The sequence below is a fragment of the Odocoileus virginianus genome, chromosome X (genome assembly GCF_023699985.2).
Source record: "Odocoileus virginianus isolate 20LAN1187 ecotype Illinois chromosome X, Ovbor_1.2, whole genome shotgun sequence".
Taxonomy (NCBI): domain Eukaryota; kingdom Metazoa; phylum Chordata; class Mammalia; order Artiodactyla; family Cervidae; genus Odocoileus; species Odocoileus virginianus.
The window spans coordinates 8,002,720-8,025,568 of NC_069708.1; the positions used below are offsets into that span (position 1 = coordinate 8,002,720).

Sequence of the window (22,849 nt, forward strand, 5' to 3'; positions counted from 1 at the left end):
CAGGCAGATTTCAAACCTGAGTAATCCTGATTCCAAAGTCCATGATTTTTCCAATATTTGCTACTTTTTTAGGCATGCAGACAAATGAGTTATAATAACTAAAATATGTGTGCAATGTCTGAGTAACTAGGTGTGGGTAATTGGAGGCAACAAATGTTTGCAATTGATAAAAACTGAAGCACTGCTTGGATGCAGTAGTAGAAGCACCCAGATCATAGATTTAAAGATAGAAAGTAAAATCTGAGGGAAAGAGTCAGATATGAAGCTATAAAATTTGGGAATCATTCATTGAGAGTCAGACTTGAATCATCGAGAGGGAGTAATTCAGATAAAGAAGTCAGAAGGGCAAAAAGATTTGAATTTATGAGATACTACCATAAGAATTAGGCAAAAGGAAGAAAAGGAAGAAAACAAGTCAGGTAAAGAATAGTAGGGGTAGAACAGTAGTGTGTCAAAGAAGTTGAAAAAAGAGATCTTTTTTTTTTTTCAATCAGCATTCAATAGGTTGTCGACATACAGTCTTGGCAGTTAAACACTACTAGTTCTCACCTGGGAAAAGAGAAATGCTAGCCACCATGATGTTTTCAGTCATGTTTGCATGACACCTCTGGAACTCTTACAATATTTCAACCAATTCCCATCCTATAGACAATTATCAATTAACAGAAAATTGCGCCTAAATGTCTGCTCATTTGCTGTCTTTGTTCAGTCTAAAAGGGTCAATCTTGACTTTTACACAGAGTGTCTCTGTTACCCTACTGTCCAAATCAGGACACATCTGAGAGTGAAAGTTGGTACTTTAGATAATTAAGCTGGGACAAAAGGTATAATTTGTGATGATTCAGACAAACAGAGACCTAAGATCACCTTGGTCATTTATCTACCAAAGAAGCATTTAGCTACACAGTCCAGGTTCTGTAGTCAGGTTGCTTCAGCTGAAACCCTGGCTCAGGCACTCTGAAGCTATGTGTAATAGTAATAATAGCCATAACTATTTGGTAAGTATAGCTATTTGGTAGGGTGAGTGGGAAGAATAAATGAGCTATGTAAATAAAGCATTTAATTTAGTGCTGAGTACATAATAAAATCCTCAATAAATGTCAGTTTTTATTTAAATAATATATCCTTTATGTTCTTAATTGGACATGTCATTCAAAGAACTTAAAAAAAAACTGGTGAGAGCATACAATACAAACAGAATTTAGGAGACAAAACATTTTGCCACTTAGTCACACTCTCTTGAAAACAAAAAAATGCTCAGAACACATTTATCCTAACCAAATACAGGAACCAAGAAGAAGCTTTTGAAGATAGAGATAAGTAGGAATCAACCTGCTCTGTTAATATCCGTATTAGGAGGGTCATGAACACATTAGGAGGGTAAGTTAACTGGGTTTCCATATTGTTTTGCTTGGATATTTGTTGGAAAGCTGTTAGGTTGTTTCAAAGGACCCATAAATCCATGTGCCTACGAGGCATTGTCTGTAGACATATATTGAACAAGGCATCAAATTAATAGCCATGCTATTAAGATTAATAAAAGGCAAATTCATTAAGAGCTTTACTGATTTATTTTTGCTGTCACACTCTTTCTCCATCAATGAATGTTAAAATTTCAACCGCTATCATGAGCAGAATTCTTGGAAGTTGTCATCCCACATAGAATGCCAATATTCAAAGATTCGAGAACCATCTGATAGGAACAAGCTTGAGTAAAATGTTCCCAATGAGGGGCAGATTGCAAATATTTGCAGATTTATAGGTCATATACTCTCTGTGACAACTACCCAACCCTGCCTTTGTGATATGAAAGCAACCAAGGATGACACATAGGAGAATGAGTCTGATGTTGCTTCGATAAAACCTTACTTGGGGACACTGACCTTTGAATTTCAGAAAATTTTCACATGTCATGAAATTCTTTTGGTTATTTTCAACCATTTAATAATGTAAAAACAGTTCTTAGCTCACGGGCCATACAAAAACCAGCAGTGGGCTGGACTGAGCCTGTTGGCTTTAATTTGTTGAGCCCTGGACAAGAGAATTCATTCAGCCAAGCAGCTCCAACCAGGGAGAAAAGCCCTGCAGTGTACTGTGGAATTATGAAAGTAGGTTATAAGTCACAGATTAACAGGGAAGTATTGAAAGTTCCAGGGCTTACTTGGTGGCTCAGTGGTAAAGAATCTGCCTGCCAATGCAGGAGACAGGGGTTTGATTCCTGGGTTGGGGACCCTGGAGAAGGAAAATGGCATCCCACTCCAGAATTCTTGCCTCAGAAATATGGACACAGCAGCCTGGCTACAGTCCATGAGGTCACAAAAGAGTAGGACACAACTTAGCAACTACACCACAACACTGAAAGTCCCAAATGATGTACCTGAAAACTTCTCCCGGTGTTTCTTCCTTTGCCTAAAACATCTGACACTATTTTTACGTACATGTTATTCTCATGTTTCCCTACCCTTGTATACACAGATTCTAATGTCAAGTTCCATGCGTTCCCCAACATATGTTGCTTAGAAATGTAAGGCCGATTTTAATGTTCTTTCTTAATCTTAGAATTATAATAATTGGCATGAAAAGGAAATTGTACCATTTTTCTGATTTTCATGCTAGCTTTTGCATTTATGACATTTTATTCCTCTTTTAATATATCTATGAATTTACATAATACCTTATCTACAATGTCTAGTTGAGAATATCCACAAAAAGATCAGTTAAGAATTCTAACACCTTCAAGATAAGACTTTATAAATATCAAAGAACAGGAAATCTGTTCTGTAATTACTCCTGATTTAGGATGCGCAGATTGAGACATTATGTTCTCGTAAACTAACAGAATGGATCGCGTCTATTATAGGTGTACTTCTTCCTCATGAAAATGTCCTTTCCATTACTGGGAAAAGGCATTTAATGCAAAAGTAGCACTGAATAAGCAGGCTCTTGATTAGAAAAAAAAGGAAACTTTCAGGATAAACTGTATCCATGGCAGTTCATCACTTGCAGTTTCTTCTTTCAATCCAGAAAAAAACTCACATTTCCATTAAGCATTCAGTTTCTGGTGGGCCAGGGATTGCTTGAAGAAATTTTACAACTTACTTCATAATTTTCCCCACTAACTTAACTGACATTATAGACACTCGAGGCTTCTGGAAAAACTAAGTAAAAACACTGCCATCAAAACAGCTGTAAATGAGTTTTCCTTCTTAACAATTACTCTTGCTTGAGGATAAAGCCATGAGCAAGAGCTTCTCACCTTTTCTTAATTTCAGAATCCACAATAATCTGCCTCTTCTTTTGGGGAGGTGGTGGGGGGAGTTCCTCTTGGGCATGCTTTACCAGGATTTGCTCCCTCGTGGTCACCATAGTTACCGTTTCCATTACAGTTGTCTGTGTTAGTGATGGCTGAGTGGTGGTGACAGCCTGTGAAATCTGCAAGAAGTATTGAAACAGAGGTCACACATTGCTTGAAAGACTTCAGTAAAGACTGCTCGGAGTAGGGAAAGAAAATAATGAGAAACTGTTCCTGCTTGTTTGTAAATTGACCTTCAGATCAAAATAGCACCATATTGAACCCAAATCAAATTGTTTTATCTGACTTAAGTTATGTTGACTGAAATCACAAAGGCAAGTAATCTCAAAACCAGGAGAAAACTTAGTACCTCTTCAATTTATTGGTCCAGCTAAGGGAAATAAAGGGGGCAAAGGAGGAAAATTTAGGGTGTCATTCTGACATTTAATTAGACATGCTGTTTAAAGTGTTCACGATGCTAACATAAATTTTGCTAAAGTATTCCAGCACCAATTTCACTCCTGGCTCACTCGACATGTTTATTAAACAGTTCATTGAATGCATCTTTGGTTTTCATATATATGATTATTTATAGTCTGTAAATTTTGAGACAAAATTCTTTGAACTGTGTAACAAATTACTTTTTAATCAAGCACGTGATCTTTTTAAATTATAACAAATGGTTAATATCAAGTGGTGATCAGTCTAGAAATACATTTAAGCTGAATGTTCTTCAAATGCTAAAAGCATACTACTTTTGATTTAAATTAGGGATTAAGTTAAAAAATTTGAGTATCCAAAATTAGCATTTGAATCTTCTCAGTTTAGAATCATACTAACTTTGTGTTCAGACCTTAAAAAGTTTTTGTTGTTGTTGCTGTTTTCTTTTTTCTAAGATATAGATCAAAATTCTTTGGAATAATATGTTTTGTGACCCATCATGAGAGGTCATCCCTTCAGTACACAGTCATTACCAGACTGATAAATCACAGTGAGACACTCTCCTGCCTTAACCACCAATTCTGCCTCACAGTCCTCCAGTTATGAGGACTAAAAAGTTATCTCTTGTGATATTAATCATGACACTTCTAGTAATCCAAATTTTTCTGAAGATCTATATCCAAGGAGACCAAAACAGGCCTGCTTTGGCTCCACTCACAGGTACTTGACATGCATGCAGCCAAGCATTTGGTTGGGGCCAAGATTAGTTTGACTGCTTTCCCTGAAATTTGTTAAGAGATAAGGAAAAGGTTTGGTGGAACCTCCCTGCCTCACACATGATGACCAATTCCTTCAATAAAAGGCAATCAGGAAAGCCTCATAATCTTATTTTAGCTTCCAAACAGGAATTGGCATGTGGTAATGAAATCTTTTTGTCATGATGTCTTATGCAAAAATGCTTATGACAAATGCATTTTAAAAGTGCCACCCTTTGTGCAAGCCATATTGTTACAAATGCCAAGGCCTTAGGGAGTACCATCTTGATAGTCTAAATAGTTAAAAAAAAAAAAGACATTAAGAGATATCATGTTTCTACATGTGTCAAGCACAGATTTTATCTTCTCTAAGATCTCCATAGATACATTATTTAGAATCAATCACTGAGCTTCAAATGATAATTATATAGTCTACTGACAAGTTATGTCAAAATGAAAGCAGAGAGGAGCATGGTTTTTTTAAATGCTTGAAATAGAACCTCAAGCCTAACTGAACTCAACACGAAATGACAAGTGCATGATCAAATTAATTTTACCTTTGACCAAAAAGAACACAGAGTTTTTTGGGGGAGGGAGGGGACATGGTTAGGGGAAGATTGCTGGCCAAGCCATGTGACTTGCAGGATCTCAGCTCCTGGACTAGGGATTGAACCCTGCCCCCTGCAGTGAAACCACAGAGTCCTAACCTCTGGACCACCAGGGAAGTCCTGAACACAGAGTTTTTAAGTTGGATTTCAAGAGGATTTAATTTTTTCAAAGTAATATTTTTAAACTATATAGTAGTTTATATACTTAATTATCTGTTAGAATCATTAAAAATATAGGCAGGAAGGGATTATGGAGGTCACTGAGTATAACCTCTTTACTACAGGATTCACTACTTCCAGAAACAGACAACTGCTTCCTGAGTATGGCAGCTAATTTTCCCATTGGCAAAGATCTTTACACCTAGTGGAAGCCTGCATTATTTTGACTTCATTAATTTAAAGTTTGCTTTGGGAATTCCCTGGAGGTCCAATGGTTAGCACTCTGTGCTTCTACTATAGGAGGCACAGGTTCCATCCCTGGTTGGTTGCAGCCTAAAAAGTAAATGAATAACAATACAATAATAAAATAAAATTTGTTTTGATCCCTGAACCATCACAGAGTAAGGTGAGTATTGTTTCTACCTGACAATCTTAAAGTTCTGAGGCTTCATAACCATGACTCTGATAAATCTTATTTACAAGCTCTGTAATACCGGACACTTTCTAGAACTAGATTTAATCTGACTGGTGCTCCAAAACCTAGATTTTCTAGGTTTGGACATAACATTCCATTAAAGCAATCTAAAATTGCAGAAGTTATTCATTACCTTAGTCACAATATTTATAGCAGTATTATATCAGATATATAAGTATATATCACTACAGAACATCCAGAAATGAATACAATGGAATCTCTATTTTTACATATCTCACAATATAGTAGTGAAGGTGACAACCACACCAATAACTATGAAATAAGGTGAGTTCCATATGAAAAATACAGGTATGCGAAATAATTGCAAGCAAATCTTCATGAAAACAAGATATGTTTGTTTTTAAATATTATCCCCTTGATCTATCAGTTAACTAGCTACTAAAAATGGAAAAGAATTAGTTTAGAATTATTTGTCTTTAGGTTTGGAAGCTATTTCCTTTTACAGTGATTTAAAGTGGAGGTCCCTAAGTCAGGCTCCACAATTTTCAAACACCAGATTCAGAGTTCACAATCTGTAACATTTGAGGCAGGCTGGCAATACTTTCAGAGTTTTGATTTTTTTTCTTCTTTATATGTAAAATATGAATAGGAATCTATTTCTCACAAGGGTATTGCAAACAAGACCTGCGTCATGGGTGTACAACTCATGGAGTCACCCAGGCCCCTCACTCAAAAGGATTTCATTCATGCTTGGTTTCATGCTCTGCCGTCATCCTCTTGAAATTCTTAATTTTTGGAAAGAACCCATGTATATTCATTCTGCACTGAACCTCCTCAAATACATAGCCCATCCTGGTCACAAGAATTCAACCATGTAATGTTTGAACCCAGTGAGTATTCTCTGGATACACATTGTAATACCCACTAAAAACTTCAGAGAAAATTCAGGAATTTTTCTATACTGACCCTTCTTACTCATGAAGAGATATATATTAATTTCCAAATTTTACATTTTTCCCATCATAAGAAAAATTAGAAGAGCACATGCTCAGTATCTTGATCGTTATAGGGTGTATATCTTCTTGCAATAAGGTTGTATAATTTGAGTAGGTCTGGAAAATGCATACTATTTTCAAACAATGAAAATCTTTCTTTACATTTTCTCTTCCATTTGTTTAAAAACGCACATTGTGAAAGGAACTATACGTACACTCAAGCATATTTCAAGAATATAAAAGAGCATGTAATAAAAGGAAATATCTATTTCCCACCACTATGGCCAGTTTCTTATGGGCAACTAGCTGTACTTACCACCTGTTCTTACATTTTAAATGAACTTTGTGCTGTTATCATTCTTTCAGTTTGGCTTGTATTCTTTTATTTTCCACCTCCAGTCTCTCAATGCTCTTTTGGTTTCTGGCTTGTATTCTTAATTGCACCTTTTAATTGTCCATTTAATTATTTAAATGGTCTTGACTTTGTAAGTTCTTTGAGGTTAGAGACTTCTACTGGCATTGTGAGATACTATTTAAACCTTTTTTTAAAATTTACTAAAAGAGATTCAATGTATCAAAATCAGTTACCTCATTTATTATCATTTTTATTAGTATTAAAATACTTGTAATAAAAGCTACCAGTTACAGAGCTCTCTGCATGTTTCGGACATTATGCTACATGCTTACTTACTTAAGCAGTAAAGGCTTAATAAGTGGTAGCTGTCATTACCTCACAATGGCCCTAAGAACAAGTAGTAAGATTATTTCCATTTTATAGATTAGAAGTAAAAATTTCAGGCAGATTCAACTTGCAAATGGCACAGCTGAGCTATAAACCCTAGTTCAATTGTTCCTTAATCCAACTCTTAGTAGCTGTGATCACTTGCTGCCACCCCTGTTCAAATGTCTAAATGGTGACTTTAACAGGTGTAATTGGGTGTGTTGTTTGTGTACACACACACACACATATATATATACAAAGTCACAGGAAGAGAGAAGGTATACACAATGGCATATGACAATCTTAAATCCCTTTAGTTCTTGATAAACTATAATAATAATAATAATAATATAATAAAGTCTGTGCAAAACCAATCAAATGAAAAAAATATCTGATATTTTTAAAAAGGTACAAGCAGATTGACAAGCGTGGATTGAAGTCTCTGGTTGTGTTGTTTATACGTACCCAACTTTAGAGTGATGACCTTTAATGGGTATGGGGAGACTGCAGTTCAACAGTGTAAAACATACTGCATAATCATAGCAACAGCTCTAGCTGATAATTGGTAGCCAGGCTTAAAATGATCTCTACAGGAGTGGTAGTACAAGGCATACCTACCTGATGATGATGTAAGGATTCCAGTTCTAAGCACAGGAAGGATTTATATATAGGTTGAACTTTATGAGGAACCTGGGGTAAAAGGTCAGGTGCTCACAAAGGAAGCTGGGATATCAATCAAAAGACTATAAAACGCTCTATCTCATGAACAAGTGCAGAGGAATTACTACAGATATGTGCAGCACCAAGGAGTGCTCAAGTTCATGAGCGTGGCTTGGTAACTAAATTGTAGTTAACAGCTACTATCCTGCTTTGATACTGTTATTAAGGCAGTATAGCTTCTTGAATAGATACTGACATTAGAATCATGGGCACGATAAGAGTCAATACTGAAGAGATATTATAAAAGAAGTTGTTCTACCATTTAAGAAAATATTATCTGATAATTAAGAAGGTTTATTCTGTAAAACTCTGTTTAGTTTTATATATCTCGTCCCTCACTTCAAATTCTCTTTCATACAAATTGCCAGAAAGGAGAGATATATGTTGGCTTCATGAAACATATTAAACACAGAACTTGAGCAACTGTGTGAATCAACTACATCTTGCAAAAATTCAACAAGCAATGGGATTTACTTTTTCTGATCCACCTGACCTTCTTCTATATGCCATCTGACATAAAGCAACGGGACACCTTCTTTAACTAGCAGATTATTAAGCATACAGAAAAAAGTAAAACCTTGTATATGTCTTGATGTGTTATTTATTGTCAGCAGACAAAAGATTTATCATATAGAGGCTGAGTATTTTATCTTCATGGTATTTTAATTACATATTCATGATGAGTAAAATGTAACTATTTCAGAATTCAGCCTTCTTTGAATAGGAAGAAAATTTTATTTTTATTATTATCTTTCAGCTGACTCCTGAGATTTATATAGTAGAGATACTTGGAATCTCTTTGCTAATTACTCCAGAGTTTTATATAAAATTTCAAGCAAAGAGAAATGCATCATAAACATTTAGAACTGGAAGGGTACTACAGAGATCTTTGTAGGCCAATTTTTTCATTTTATAAGTAAGAAATGAGCAGTTCCAACAGTTAATTCAGCTCTAGTCTCTTAAATTTGCAGTGCCTACAACATTTTATGTTGTAGTAGATAAATGAATTTACAACATAAAACCAATTGCACTGAAATACACAAGGCCCATTGTCAAACCTCTACTTTAGCTGAAGGGAGCAAAAGAATACAGTTATTTCCCAAAGTTATTTGAGTTGTAACTTGGAAATTTTCTAATCAAACCTTTAACCTAAGCAATTAACCAAAAGATGCTCTAAAATTCAAGATGGTTAGACCATGAATTAAGTAAGATAAAAAACCTAAAAGAAGTGAGGGAATTTTACTTTAATTCTAGGTTTTATAAAGCCATTAAAATTGTTTTTTAATTGGCAGCAGACTGATTAGACTTGGAGAGCTTTCAGGAACCACTGAAAAGGGTTGTCAATTGAAAGGCCTTAGAGTATTTTTAATTAAAATCATTGGCAAAAAGATGAGAGGCAAACCAAGTGTAACTACATTTCATGTATCAAGAGGTCTGCAAAATAATGCTTTGAGGACAGGTATAGTCAGAATGTGCGTGTAAAATATTTTATAGAGAGTAAAACCAGGGATCTCTAAAAACTGAGCATGAACTCAGAAAAGAAAGGCAAATACAGAAATTTTCATTTTAATGCTTTTGCATCTATTTGCATTTCTGGTATTATAAAAAACACTAGCTTATTATCTTCAACCATGTTTTACATTACTTACATGTCTGGCAGGAGTTTGAAAACTCTCTACAGGACATAAATAATGTAGAACAGACATATTCATACATAATAATCACTTTCTCTATTTGGGCATGAGTGAGGACAGAAAGGGTCTTACACAGCATAAACATGAATGCTCATATTCAAGAGGAGAGGGATTCTGAGTATATCAATTTTATTTTTAAGATTTTTGTGCTTATAGTTCAGAACATCACAAAAATCATTAGAAATATAGCAAAATATTGATGAAATGGGAATAACATCTATGAACTTATATGAGTCATACAATGTTGCCTACTTCTGGCAAAGAAGATAATTTTCCCTATTTAAAAAAAAATCACAGGACTACAGACTTTGGGACTTATCTAAAAAGATTCATTCTTACATCCAAACACCTGCTGCCAACTCTAACATTAATTACCATAATAAATTATAAAGCAAATGAATAATATCCTCTTTCCATAGTATACTATGATTTCAGTTCAATGGGGGAAAATAATATTTCAAATCATTGAAATTATATTTAAGTTTAAAATATTAACAATAATGAATTTCTGACTATCTTATTCCCTAGTTACAATCAAAATATAAATATGTTCATCAGGGGCACGATATTTAGGGAAAAAAAGGCAGCTGAGTAAATGTCAACGAGAAAGCACATTTACAAAAATATGGAGGACACATGGGGTCATTTAAGGATTTAAATAAATCAATCCATGGTATATTTCATTTGTTCTCTTTTCTCATTTTAAGCAACCACATAGCAAGGGTTATTATTCTTTTTAACTTTTGGAAACAAAAAGTATTTCTATTTTCTTAGGCCGCCTTCTTATCAACTTCAGCATCTTTAGCTTGTGTTCAGGTGTTATTTAAGCCAAAGCTGACTCTGAAATGCAAGAGAGCAGCCCTCTTAGTTGCTTTTTTTTTTTTTTTCATGTTTTGATCTCTAGCCACGCTACTGTTTCATAAGGTCAAAATCCCTCAAAGCCTTGACCTGAATAGCAGTCAAAATTTCAGGCACATGATGCTCTTTATATGAGCATAAACAGATGCCTTGTCATCTCAGTAACAATGCCTATATCCCACTGGATTTTAACTATTACTAGAACTGTGCTCATTCTTTACACCAATCATTTAAAAGAATTTTTAAAAGACCAAGCATACTGTGTCATTAATGGGACTATTTTTCCCCCGACAAACATGCTGGAATGCATGCATACAAGTGAGCTCTGTTCTTTAAAGTCAAAACCATACTCTCAACATTCTTGGACTTCTTATGCCATTTTGATCAAATTCAATCTGACACGTAAGAAAAATCAATTTTTGTTTTTAGTTATGAGATACTATTTCTTTTCTTACTCTATATCCTTTTAATTTCTATTTCCCAGGGTAGCTTCCTTTTTATTTTGTTAAAAGTCCCACACCCCTGGCAATGATTTGGATTGGGTTTCTGATGGTGCATTTTGGGGAAAAACTGAAGAGTGAAAACTGAGACATGAGCTTAAGAAAGGCTCAAGTTTAGTGACTGAGGAAGCAAATTGCTAATATAATGTTGTTTACTTGCTTCTGGTCTGGTATAGGAGTGTAAAACTGTTAAACAGAAAATGTTTAAAAAAATCATAGTGGACTTGGGATTTTCATGGTAGTGCAATGGTTAGGACTTTGCCTTCCAATGCAGGGGTGAGGGTTTACTCCCTGGTTGAAGAGCTAAGATCCCACATGCCTCATGGACATAAAAGCAGAACGTAGACAATAGAAGCAATATTGTAACATTCAGTACAGAGTTCAAAAATGGTCTAAAGCATCTTTAAAAAAAAATCACAGTGAACTATAACAATCCATCCAGACTCACTAAACAGTGTGCCTTGCATATCAAGAGAATCTTTATTTTTTCCCTCAAAATGTTTTCATGTCTATGGCTTCATTTTATCCTCATCAAATTCCAGGGAGCAAGTGGAGCAGATATATGTTATATGTTGGAAATCAATTTATAGAGAATTAAACAAATCAAAGCTAGTACTATTTTATCAAAGATTTTTAAAAATCCAAAAATAGGAGGTTAAGTAAGTTGCCCAGGGTCAAAGTCTCATAACTTTTAAGCCAATAAAAAATCAGGCTTCTAAGGTTTTTTTTTTTTAATTAACCAACTAAAATAATCAAACCAGTAAGATTTTGATGACATGCACAAGTATCATTTCACGGAATGAGTATATTTAAATATTACACTGCCAGGAAGGTCTCTCTTCTTCCCATCTCAGGCAGTATGGAGGAACACCAGGATGTAGGGACTGGCGCATATGTCATTGTCTCACCAATTCAATGTTTTCAAAAATATGTTTGGCAGACTTTATCTAAGGCTGTGTGTAGATTATAAGCCTACTGAATGGGATTTTCTGAGCGCGGAATCTAGGACCATGCATTTGAATCAGTTTCCCAGGTAACTATCAGGCAGACTCAAGTTTGGAAAACCACTGCCAATAGTGAAAATGGACCAGAGTGCAGCCTGTTGTTAACAGTTACACTTCCATGAATATATCCCTTTAAAGAGATACATTTCAAAATATCTTTTTCAAATAATGCCAGTCTTTCTTAATATGGTAACCGATCATTTTACAGCACCAATAACCTATGTAACTGATGGGCATATATTGTAATGATATCACTGATGGTTTAAAAAGTTAACACTTTCTAATGTATGATGTATTTGTTACATAAATGTCAATGGTCATGCAAAGTAGCCAAGGCCAGATTACATATAAGAAGAATCATGATCTGGTGGTAAAATCACTAGTATATCTGCTGCTGCTGCTAAGTTGCTTCAGTTGTGTCTGACTCTGTGGGACCCCATAGATGGCAGCCTACCAGGCTCCTCCATCCTTGGGATTCTCCAGGCAAGAGCACTGGAGTGGGTTGCCATTTCCGTCTCCAATGCATGAAAATGAAAAGTGAAGTAGCTCAGTTGTATCCGACTCTTTGTGACCTCATGGACTGCAGTCTACCAGGCTCTTCCATCCATGGGATTTTCCAGGCAAGAGTACTGGAGTGGGTTGCCATTGCCTTCTCCAGTATATCCACTGCTGCTGCTGCTAAGTCACTTCAGTCGTGTCCAACTCTGTGCGACCCCACAGACGGCAGCCCACCAGGCTCCCCCGTCCCTGGGATTCTCCAGGCAAGAACACTAGAGTGGGTTGCCATTTCCTTCTCCAGTATATCTACTAACAGCCCCAAATACAGTCAATGAAATTTTTTATTATTGCCCAATGACTGTATGAGAAATTACTGCAATTGATATTTCTTCAAGTTTTAAATATGAATTTGATTTGAAAAGAAAGATGGAACTGTGATGGAAAATTATGTATGTTGGCTGATCATTTAAATCATGTATTTTGGAAGCAATGTTTCAAATTTCATTTTTTCATCTTTCAACAAACATTTCCTAAATGCCGCTAATCAGATGCCAAGTCTCAAAAAACAAAATTTCCTGCACTGTCTCACAAGAGAGCCGATATAAGCCTAAAGCTATTGAATATGGTTTCAACAAGGGTATGTAAACAGTGCATTGAGCTATGAACTGGGACCAATTAGTACAAGTTAGCCTCTATAACACAATACAAAATGGCAGAATGTATTAAACACTACTGAACATAATGTTAATCTTTGAATGATTGCCCATGATTCCACCATCTGACCATATCAGATAAGAGTTTCAAGTTTAAAAAATACTCCATTAAAAAAATATATTACCAAAACTTTTACAATTCTTAACAAAAAACCACATGACACTACAAGTATAACATAGATGTTTTCCTAATATACAGCCTATATGTGTTAGTATAACTAAGTTGCATGGTTTTAGGAGTCAACAGTCTATGGCAGAAAATCCACTGATTATAACCTCACTTGTACTAACTGAAAGATATCTTTGGTGAAATCAAAGATCCTGGACCCCAGTCCCGCGCTTTTCAGTGACTTTCCCTGGAGAGTTCACTTTTCCTCCCTAAACTTAATTTTCTCATGTGTAAAATGCAGAGGTCAATTAATGGCCCTCATTATTTCAGGGATCTATGATTTGGAGTTACAGTGTGATGACACAGTTTCCTAGCATTTTGTCTGACTGTATAAGTCACTCATCCTCATTCCCATTAAATTGGAAAGGATTATCCTCAGGCTGGAGAGGAAATGGCAACTCATCCAGTATTCTTGCCTGGGAAATCCCATGGACAGAAGAGCCTGGTGGGCTATAGTTCATGGGGTCCCAAGAGTCAGACACAACATAGTGACTGAACTATCACCACCTTATAAAGCAATAACTAGTTCATCCCACCAGCACTCACTCCTCCACCTCTCCCACATTCTCCAGTGTCAAAGGTGACCAAGAGAGCCATATTTTATTATTCAATTAAATACTTAGCAAGGAGTAATCCAGTGACATCCTCTGTAGGGTTACAGTAGTATCACTCTCTCATTGCAGATTTCAAAAATCTCAAGGATAATTTATTGTAGGTTAATGATTATCACTAACCTGTGCTGAACTCTTTTCAAGTTTTTGGACTAAATTATCCCAGCGCTGGGCAAAGTTGTCCAACCATGCTTCCATCTTTTGGGCAACCAGTGTATTTTTCAGTGTTGAAAGAAGATCTTGGTTGAGTGAGCATAGTTTGTCCATGGTTTGCTTTTTCTTTTCTAGATCAGTTTTTAAAACCTGTTAAAACAAGGAAGAACACAGACTAAGCCTTGATTACATTAAAAAAAATTTTTTTTCATTTATTTTTATTAGTTGGAGGCTAATTACTTTACAATATTGTAGTGGTTTTTGCCATACATTGACATGAATCAGCCATGGATTTACATGTGTCCCCCATCCTGATCCCCCCTCCCGCCTCCCTCCCCATCCCATCCCTCTGGGTCTTCCCAGTGCACCAGCCCTGAGCACTTGTCTCATACATCCAACCTGGGCTGGTGATCTGTTTCACCTTGATAGTATACTTGTTTCAATGCTATTCTCTCAGAACATCCCACCCTCGCCTTTACAAAACACTGTAGTTCAATCTGCTTTTGCATGCATTTTCACATTTGTATAGACATGAAAAGATTATAACTCTGCCTGCAAAAGAACAAGAGTTCATAAAAATATAAGTAGAAAATTATAATCCAAATAATGTTCCCAAGAAGCATGGAGAGAAATAAAAGATGCAAAATAAACACTTTCATTTATTTTAGAATAAATAAGGAGTCAGTGGCACTTATGAGCTACCTGAACATTCTTGAAGAACTATCAAGGAAAAAAAGTAGTGTTGGTTCAAAAGATAAAACAGAAATTGACATATGGAAATGTGTTAGTGAATTTCCTCTTAATTTCTGATAGAAGTCAAATGAAATACCACATGCCAAGAGTACTGAAGAGGAGATGGTGAATTGAGAAGATGAACATAGTTAAGATTTCCAATCTGAATTGCTGCGATTCTTTGAATAAATTTGCAATATTTTTTTATTTCTATGATTTGTACATACTTTTCATTATTCAGATACAAAAACCTTGATATGCAGTTTACTGGCTTTTACATATTTTTAGCATCTGTTATTCAATTAACATTCAGCTATTTGAGTAATTATCTTCTAAAGCTAATTTTAAAGCCCATTAAGTAATAGAATAAAGTAATTGAGTATGGCACAAATCCTTTAGAATCACTATGCTTGTTTACTAAATGCTTATGTGTTTTATGAAGTATTTTTATATCATTCATATTTCCAAAGTTCCTAGGAGCTATGGAAGGTTACACATGCTCTTTGGTTGATAGAAAATGAATAAACAAAGTGGCATGTGTGAAATTAGTAGATCAGGACAGCTTATTCTTTCATTTTATCCATTAAGGTCACCCTAGGCTTTGGGAAATCCCATTTCCACATCCCCAGTGCTAGACCCTGATTTAATTTGTAAAAACAGACTAAGAAGAAAGAAAGGAGAGAATTATTTTATGGACATTTTACCATCCTCTCTCATTGACAGTAGCAAGTGCAATGAACATAAACTAAGCTGTGAGACCTGTCTTTCCAAAATAAATGCAAATTTATTTAAGAACAACTAACATTGCATATGGCAAATAAATGAGCATGAAACAGATGCACCAATTGCTCACGAACTGAAGTATCATTGACAGAGAGAAATCAATACAGGCCCACCCCCTGCAAAGGACACTTTATGTAGCTCATTTTGGCATGCCACCTGCATTGATAGCTCTGAACTGCAGACGGCTCTGGTGTCTCCTTCAATTAGTTCATCCTTTTCTCAGAATTTGCTTCACCTGGCGTTCTTTATATTGCAGTCTTACTGCGAGCCATTTTTAGGGAATAAAAGCAAGTTTTGAAATGCATTTTTAGTTTCTCCTCAATAATTGTCTTTTCACTATGTTTCCTAAGCCTGAAAGAATGCAATAGACCAAAATATACAAGTTGAATTTGAAGAAGAGGAAACAATTTACATTCGAAATTTATGAGTAGTCTCTTGTTACCTGAAAAGGTTTTCTTAGATGATCTATAAAAGTGATTGGATACACAAAGAGATTTAGTGGCAAATGACATGGAGCCTCCTGTGTTAACAATCGACCAAAGAAGAAGCACTTAGTGAACATTACAAAAATAAAGGGGAAATTTCCCATTAAAGAATATAATTAGGAAAAATAACTCAAGGTAAAGTAAAAACAGCATTATTATAAATTGTGCAATTATCAAATCAATAATATTTTTACCCAAATCTGTATGACAAAAACACTGTACTAGCCAAGGCTTCTTTCTGGTAAATTCTATATCTAGTTTATCAAATGTTGATAGCAGGATAGTTGTTCTGCCTCAGTGTGTTTCCTCTCGTTGGCTCTGAACCAATCTCTCTCCCAGTCTTTCTTCATCTCATAATCTCCAAATTCCTGAAGTACTCTCCCACCATAACTAACAGGAAAAAAACAGGAAATCCATGGTGGTGCCAATACAATGTATCATAGCAATGAATTACCTTCTCCCATCTATCCTTAGACAGAAATTATTCTAAGCTTGGATTTTGTGTATATTAAATAACTACAATTTAGTTGTTACTAAATTTTTGTGTATTAAAAGGACATATTTTTGCATTCTAAGAACTGACTATAGATCTTTGAGTGCCAGAGAACTAGAGTTTTAGAAAATTCAGAAGGCAAAAAGAAGCTCTAGAAAATGTGTACAAGGCAGAGATCAGCTAGGCTTTTAAAAGAAGAAATATAATTTATTTTCATAGAAGTGAGGTACCTGGACAAACCTCCAAGGTAAACAGGAAAGAACAGCCAATAAATCAGATTGGACAGCAGTAGAAATGGGCAAGTAATAGATAAGCTGCTCAAGAAGACAAGATAAACATGTTCTATATGGTCAGGGTTAGATGATTTGAAATGAAAAGAGAATGTATGCTTGCAAAAGGCCCACAAAGTCATCACCTTATTCTCATCAGACGGACACTTCGGAGACCAATGCCAAGATAATTTCTCATAAATTGGCAAAACTGAATCCTGTACCTATTTTATGAGTAGTTATCTATATGTAAGAAGTATTCTGGTGGCTCAGTGGTAAAGAATCTGCCTGCCAATGCAGGAGACATGGGTTCAATCACTGGATTGGGAAGATCCCCTGGAGAAGGAAATGGCAACCAACTCCAGTACTCTTGTCTAGAGACTTCCATGGCCAGAAGAGCCTGGCGGGCTATAGTCCATGGAGTCACAAAGAGTCAGACACAACTGAAGCGACTAAACAACAAGACAGAGTGATCCAATTCTTCCTAATCACCTGTTGTTGTACTTAGGTAGATTGATCCACTGTGGGGGTTTCTCATCTTGAGGGAGCATAAGAATCGCCAGGAAGGCTTGTGAACTGGAAGACTGCTGGGCCCTATGCTTCCAGAGTTTATGAATCAGTAGGCCTGGGATGGGGCCTAAGGATTTGCCTTTCTAAGGAGTTCCTAGGTAATGCTGCTAGTCTAGGGACCAAACCGTGAGAACCACTGATACTATCTAGAGGAATTCTTTGAGGGTGATCACTGAAGCTGAGGTTAAGTTACCAAGACCTGGTGAAACAGCGCTGTTCACAGGGATTTTTTTTTTTCATTAATGTAAAGTTTATTAAAGTTCTTTTTTTTTTTTTTCCCTAACCGGAGTGCTCGCCTGGACAAAGCCAGGGCCTGGGCCCCGGCAGGCTGGGGTCCATGCCTGGGGAGCCCTGCTCAGCACCGGGGACGCGGCTGGGCCACGCAGTGCCTCTTCATTCCTAACCCGACCACGGAGAGCAACTTCAGTGACCATGGAGGTTCCCCTTGCTGTCCTTGCTGGTGCAGAAGACACTCACTGCTGCTCACCCATCTCCTGGGCTTTCTGCAGAGTGTGACTGTTTTTCAGTTTTTTTTTTCCATTTATTTTTATTAGTTGGAGGCTAGTTACTTTACAATATTGTAGTGGTTTTTGTCATACATTGACATGAATCAGCCATGGTTTTACATGTATTCCCCATCCCGATCCCCCCTCCCACCTCCCTCTCTACCCGATCCCTCTGGGTCTTCCCAGTGCACCAGGCCCAAGCACTTGTCTCATGCATCCAACCTGGGCTGGTGATCTGTTTCACCCTAGATAATATACATGTTTCGATGCTGTTCTCTCGAAACATCCCACCCTCGCCTTCTCCCACAGAGACCAAAAGTCTGTTCTGTACATCTGTGTCTCTTTTTCTGTTTTGCATATAGTGTTATCATTACCATCTTTCTAAATTCCATATATATGTGTTAGTATGCTGTAACATTCTTTATCTTTCTGGCTTACTTCACTCTGTATAATGGGCTCCAGTTTCATCCATCTCATTAGAACTGATTCAAATGAATTCTTTTTAATGGCTGAGTAATATTCCATGGTGTATATGTACCACAGCTTCCATATCCATTCGTCTCCTGATGGGCATCTAGGTTGCTTCCATGTCCTGACTATTATAAACAGGGCTGCGATGAACATTGGGGTGCATGTGTCTCTTTCAGATCTGGTTTCCTTGGTGTGTATGCCCAGAAGTGGGATTGCTGGGTCATATGGCAGTTCTATTTCCAGCTTTTTACGAAATCTCCACACTGTTCTCCATAGCGGCTGTACTAGTTTGCATTCCCTCCAACAGTGTATGTTCACAGCTCCCATATGTGCTCTGTCCCTGCCATCTTAGCTTGCAGACACTTGATAGTGGCCTAAACCCACAGCATTCCTGTAGTCCCTGAACACCACACTCTCTTGGATCATCAACTTTCCCAGAGTTGTCCTTTGCTGGCAAATGCCACAGCAACAGTACATCTCCACTGGAGCCTGTTTCTTGTTAATTTGGGCCTTCCCACAAGAGCCTACTTGATTCTTCCAGTCTTAGAATTCACCTCAATTTCTTCTTCCCTTTCATTTTTATTCTTTATGCCAAATAAAAACTCAATTTGGATGATAGAACAATAATAAGGCCCACATGATTTGGATAAAAAAATGTATCAGGAGGAAATCAAATACTTGACTCCTCTTCTCTCACCTCACATGAAAAGTAGGAGAAAATCCCATGGGTTATTAGTGGTAATATTTCAAAACAAATTACACTGATTGTAAATAAAAGAGAGATTTAGCACACTGTATCTATACCTAGGTATGTAGTAGGAACTGGTGACAGATGGTACCTGTTTTGGGTCTCAGATTGTGACATATTTTAATGAACATTAAATTCTTACTCACTGCCTGAGTCAGCAGGGGAATTTTACCTCAAATTCTAGACCAGCTGTCAGGTTTTGTTAATTGGCTTAAACTATCAAACAGTAAGACTTATACAAAACATATTTTCACTTTGTTCACAAGTAAGGTGACATAATTTGAATTTTAATCATATTGGAAAATTATTGAGACTTCGCTAAGAGAGCATTTTCATGGCCCTGGAGCTAGCAATGTCTTTTACATATAAAAATGTCAACATCAAGGCACATGATTATTCAAAACAAAAATTTTCAGCTGCAGTTATTTTTCTGTCAAAGAATAAAATGTGATGAGTTCTGAAACAGCTTAAAAGTCTTGGACCTGAGTCTGGATATCTTGGTGTTCATTTTAACTCTGCTAGTAATCTTCTATTACTTTATCCATGCCATGTGTTTTCTTCTGGGCCTCAATTTCCTCTTCTGAAATAAACTTGTCTGTCTCCTTGTTTCCATGCCCAGTGCTACTTAGTTCAGTTCTAATTGGCCTCCTTCCTATGAAAAGTCTTAACACCAAAGAGTGCTCTGGAAATGCAAATATGATTGTTATTCAGCTCCCAATGGCTCCCCATTAGTTTCAGAACAAAATTACAAATGTATCACTGATATTTTTGCACTATTTGATACATAGATTACTTTTCTGAAATCTGTCTTCAGTAGTGATACCATTCAAAAAACACATTCTCTGAGGATTGATTTCTATCAATGAGAAGCTAATTTGCAGTAACAAGTAATACATATGTGAATCTATTTTAAATTAAAAGCTTATAGAAAATTAGTCACTATTGAGCCAAAAACATATGATACAAAAAAATATTTGTTAATAAGGTACAAATTTAACTGAGGAAATTTATTTAAGCTTAGTTCAAATAAATTATTTAATTATTATGATGTATAATACATATTAATACAGAAATAGATTAATTTAGGTAAAGTTATTAAATATCATTTACAATAGACCTTTGTTTTATATCACAGTTAACATCACATTAGCATTTAGTAGAATTGATCAAAAATAGAAAAGAACTCCTAACTATGCAATACTTTACTTCAAAAATCAAGCTCTTAATAAATATTAGATTGGCCTCTCCCTTACTGGAAAATAATAAAATTCACAGTTGAAGAGAAGCTTTGTAGATTTTTTTTAATTCCATACAGTTAAACTCAAACTGAAACGTCTCAATGAACCCTGATGTCCCCTTATTACCAAAGTTCCTTAATCCCTCAAAACATATGGGTGCTATAATCACCACCCCACCTGGGGAGAGTGTGCTCACCAAGCACCCGGTCACCTGAGCTGCTCGGAACTGGGAAGGGCACAAAACTCAAGCCCGATGAAGTCTGTGCCTTTGTGAAGTACCCGAGAACCTGAACCTGAGTGGCATATATCTGGTAAGTGCACACAACCCAGGGCCTGCTTTAGACAGTTCCCCTGCAGAGCAACCTGGAGCCTGAGTAGTGTAGACTGGGAAAGCACACAAGATATGAACAGGGGCAAACCCAGCATGGCCCAGACACTGCAAGCACGCCCCACACATACCAGTGATGTTTGCAGTGCTCCTCCCTCCTCACAATACAACTGAACAAGTGAGCCTAAATACATGACCACTTTTGCTCCCGTGTGTCAGGGAGGAAGTTAGATACAGAAGAGACTTGCAAACAGAGGAAGCCAAAATAAAGAAGAGGGAACCACTTCGGAAGTGACAGGTGCAGCAGATTAAAATGCTGTAGTTAGCATTGACTACACTGGAAGGGACCTATAGACCTTGAGAAGAAGTATAAGCTGGAACAAGGAACTATCTGAAACTGAACTGACCCCACACTGCCCTCAACAGCTCCAGAGAAATTCCTAGATATATTTTACTATTATCATTTTTTAATTTTTAAAAATTTCTAAGTTCTTTATTACTCTTTCAATTTTCATTTTTAAAACCTACTATTATCTTGCAAAAGAAAGAGCCTATTTTTAAATCAAATTTCATATTTTTTAATAACTTTTGCAATTTGGTTTTGTGTTTTTAATATTGTATTTTTGAGAGTCTAAGCTCTACTCTAGATTTTTAATCTTTGCTTTTTGGTATTTGTTAGCAATTTTGTACCTTTAACAGTCCAATCTTCAGTACCCAATTTTACTTTGGAGTGTGATCACTGGCTTGATTGCACTCTCCCCTTTTTACTCTCCTTTTTCTCCCCCAGGTAACCTCTATCTCCTCCCCCCTCCTTTTCTCTTCTTTACTTAACTCTGTGAATCTCTTTGGGTGTTCCAGGCTGTGGAGAACACTTAGGGAACTGGTCACTGGCTAGATTGGTCTCTCTCCTTTTGACTCCGCCTCCTCTCCTCCTGGTCACCTCTATTTCCTTCCTTCCTCTTCTCTTCTCTATGGAACTCTCTGAACCTCTCTGAGTGTTCCAGACTGTGGAGACCAAATAGAAAATTGATTACTGGCTAGATTGCTCTAGCCCCTTTTGATTCCCTCTCTTCTCCTCCTGGTCACCTCTATCTCCCTCCTCCCTCTTCTCTTCTCCATGTAACTCTGTGAACCTCTCTGGGTGTCCCTCACTGTGGAGAACCTTTTCACCATTAACCTAGATGTTCTATCATCAGTACTATATGGATGGAGAAATCTTGAGGCTACTGTAAGAATAAGACTGAAAGCCAGAGGTGGGAGGCTTAAATCCAAAACTTGAGAATGCCAGAAAACTCCTGACTCCAGGGAACATTAATCAACAAGAGCTCATCCAAAAGCCTCCATACCCACACTGAAACCAATCTCCACCAAAGAGCCAACAAGTTTCAGAGCAAGACATACCAAGCTAATTCTCCAACAATGCAGGAACATAACCCTGAGCACAAAACAAACAGGTGGCCAAAAGTCACACCAAACCCATAGACACCACAAAACTCACTACTGGACACTTCATTGCACTCCAGAGAGAAGAGATCCAGCTCCACCCACCAGAACACTGATGCAAGCTTCCCTAACCAGGAAACCTTGACAAGCCACTCATCCAACCCCACCCACAGGGAGGAACCTCCACAATAAAGAGGAACCACAAACTTCCAGCATAAAGAAAGGCCACCCTAAACACAGCAACTTAAACAAGATGAAAAGGCAGAGAAATATTCAGCAGGTAAAGGAACATGATAAAAGCCCACCCCCCCAAAAAAAAGGAGGAGATAGGGAGTCTACCTGAAAAAGAACTCAGAATAATGATAGCAAAAATGATCCAATATCTTGAGAGTAAAATGGAGTTACAGATAAATAGACTGGAGACAAGGATGGAGAAGATGCAAGAAAAGTTTAACA

The 22,849-nt window shown here is 36.7% G+C and overlaps 1 protein-coding gene across 7 annotated transcripts in view; it reads right to left on the reverse strand.

The window, feature by feature from the left end:
* DMD (dystrophin) overlaps positions 1 to 22,849 on the reverse strand; it is a 2,261,655-nt gene that overhangs the window by 1,454,416 nt on the left and 784,390 nt on the right. For all 7 annotated transcript variants that reach the window (XM_070462101.1, XM_070462106.1, XM_070462102.1 and 4 more), the window contains 2 exons: positions 14,298 to 14,477; positions 3,257 to 3,432 (listed from right to left, as the gene is read on the reverse strand). In XM_070462101.1, the coding sequence (XP_070318202.1) occupies positions 3,257 to 3,432; positions 14,298 to 14,477 (356 nt within the window). The remainder of the gene's footprint in view (positions 1 to 3,256; positions 3,433 to 14,297; positions 14,478 to 22,849) is intronic.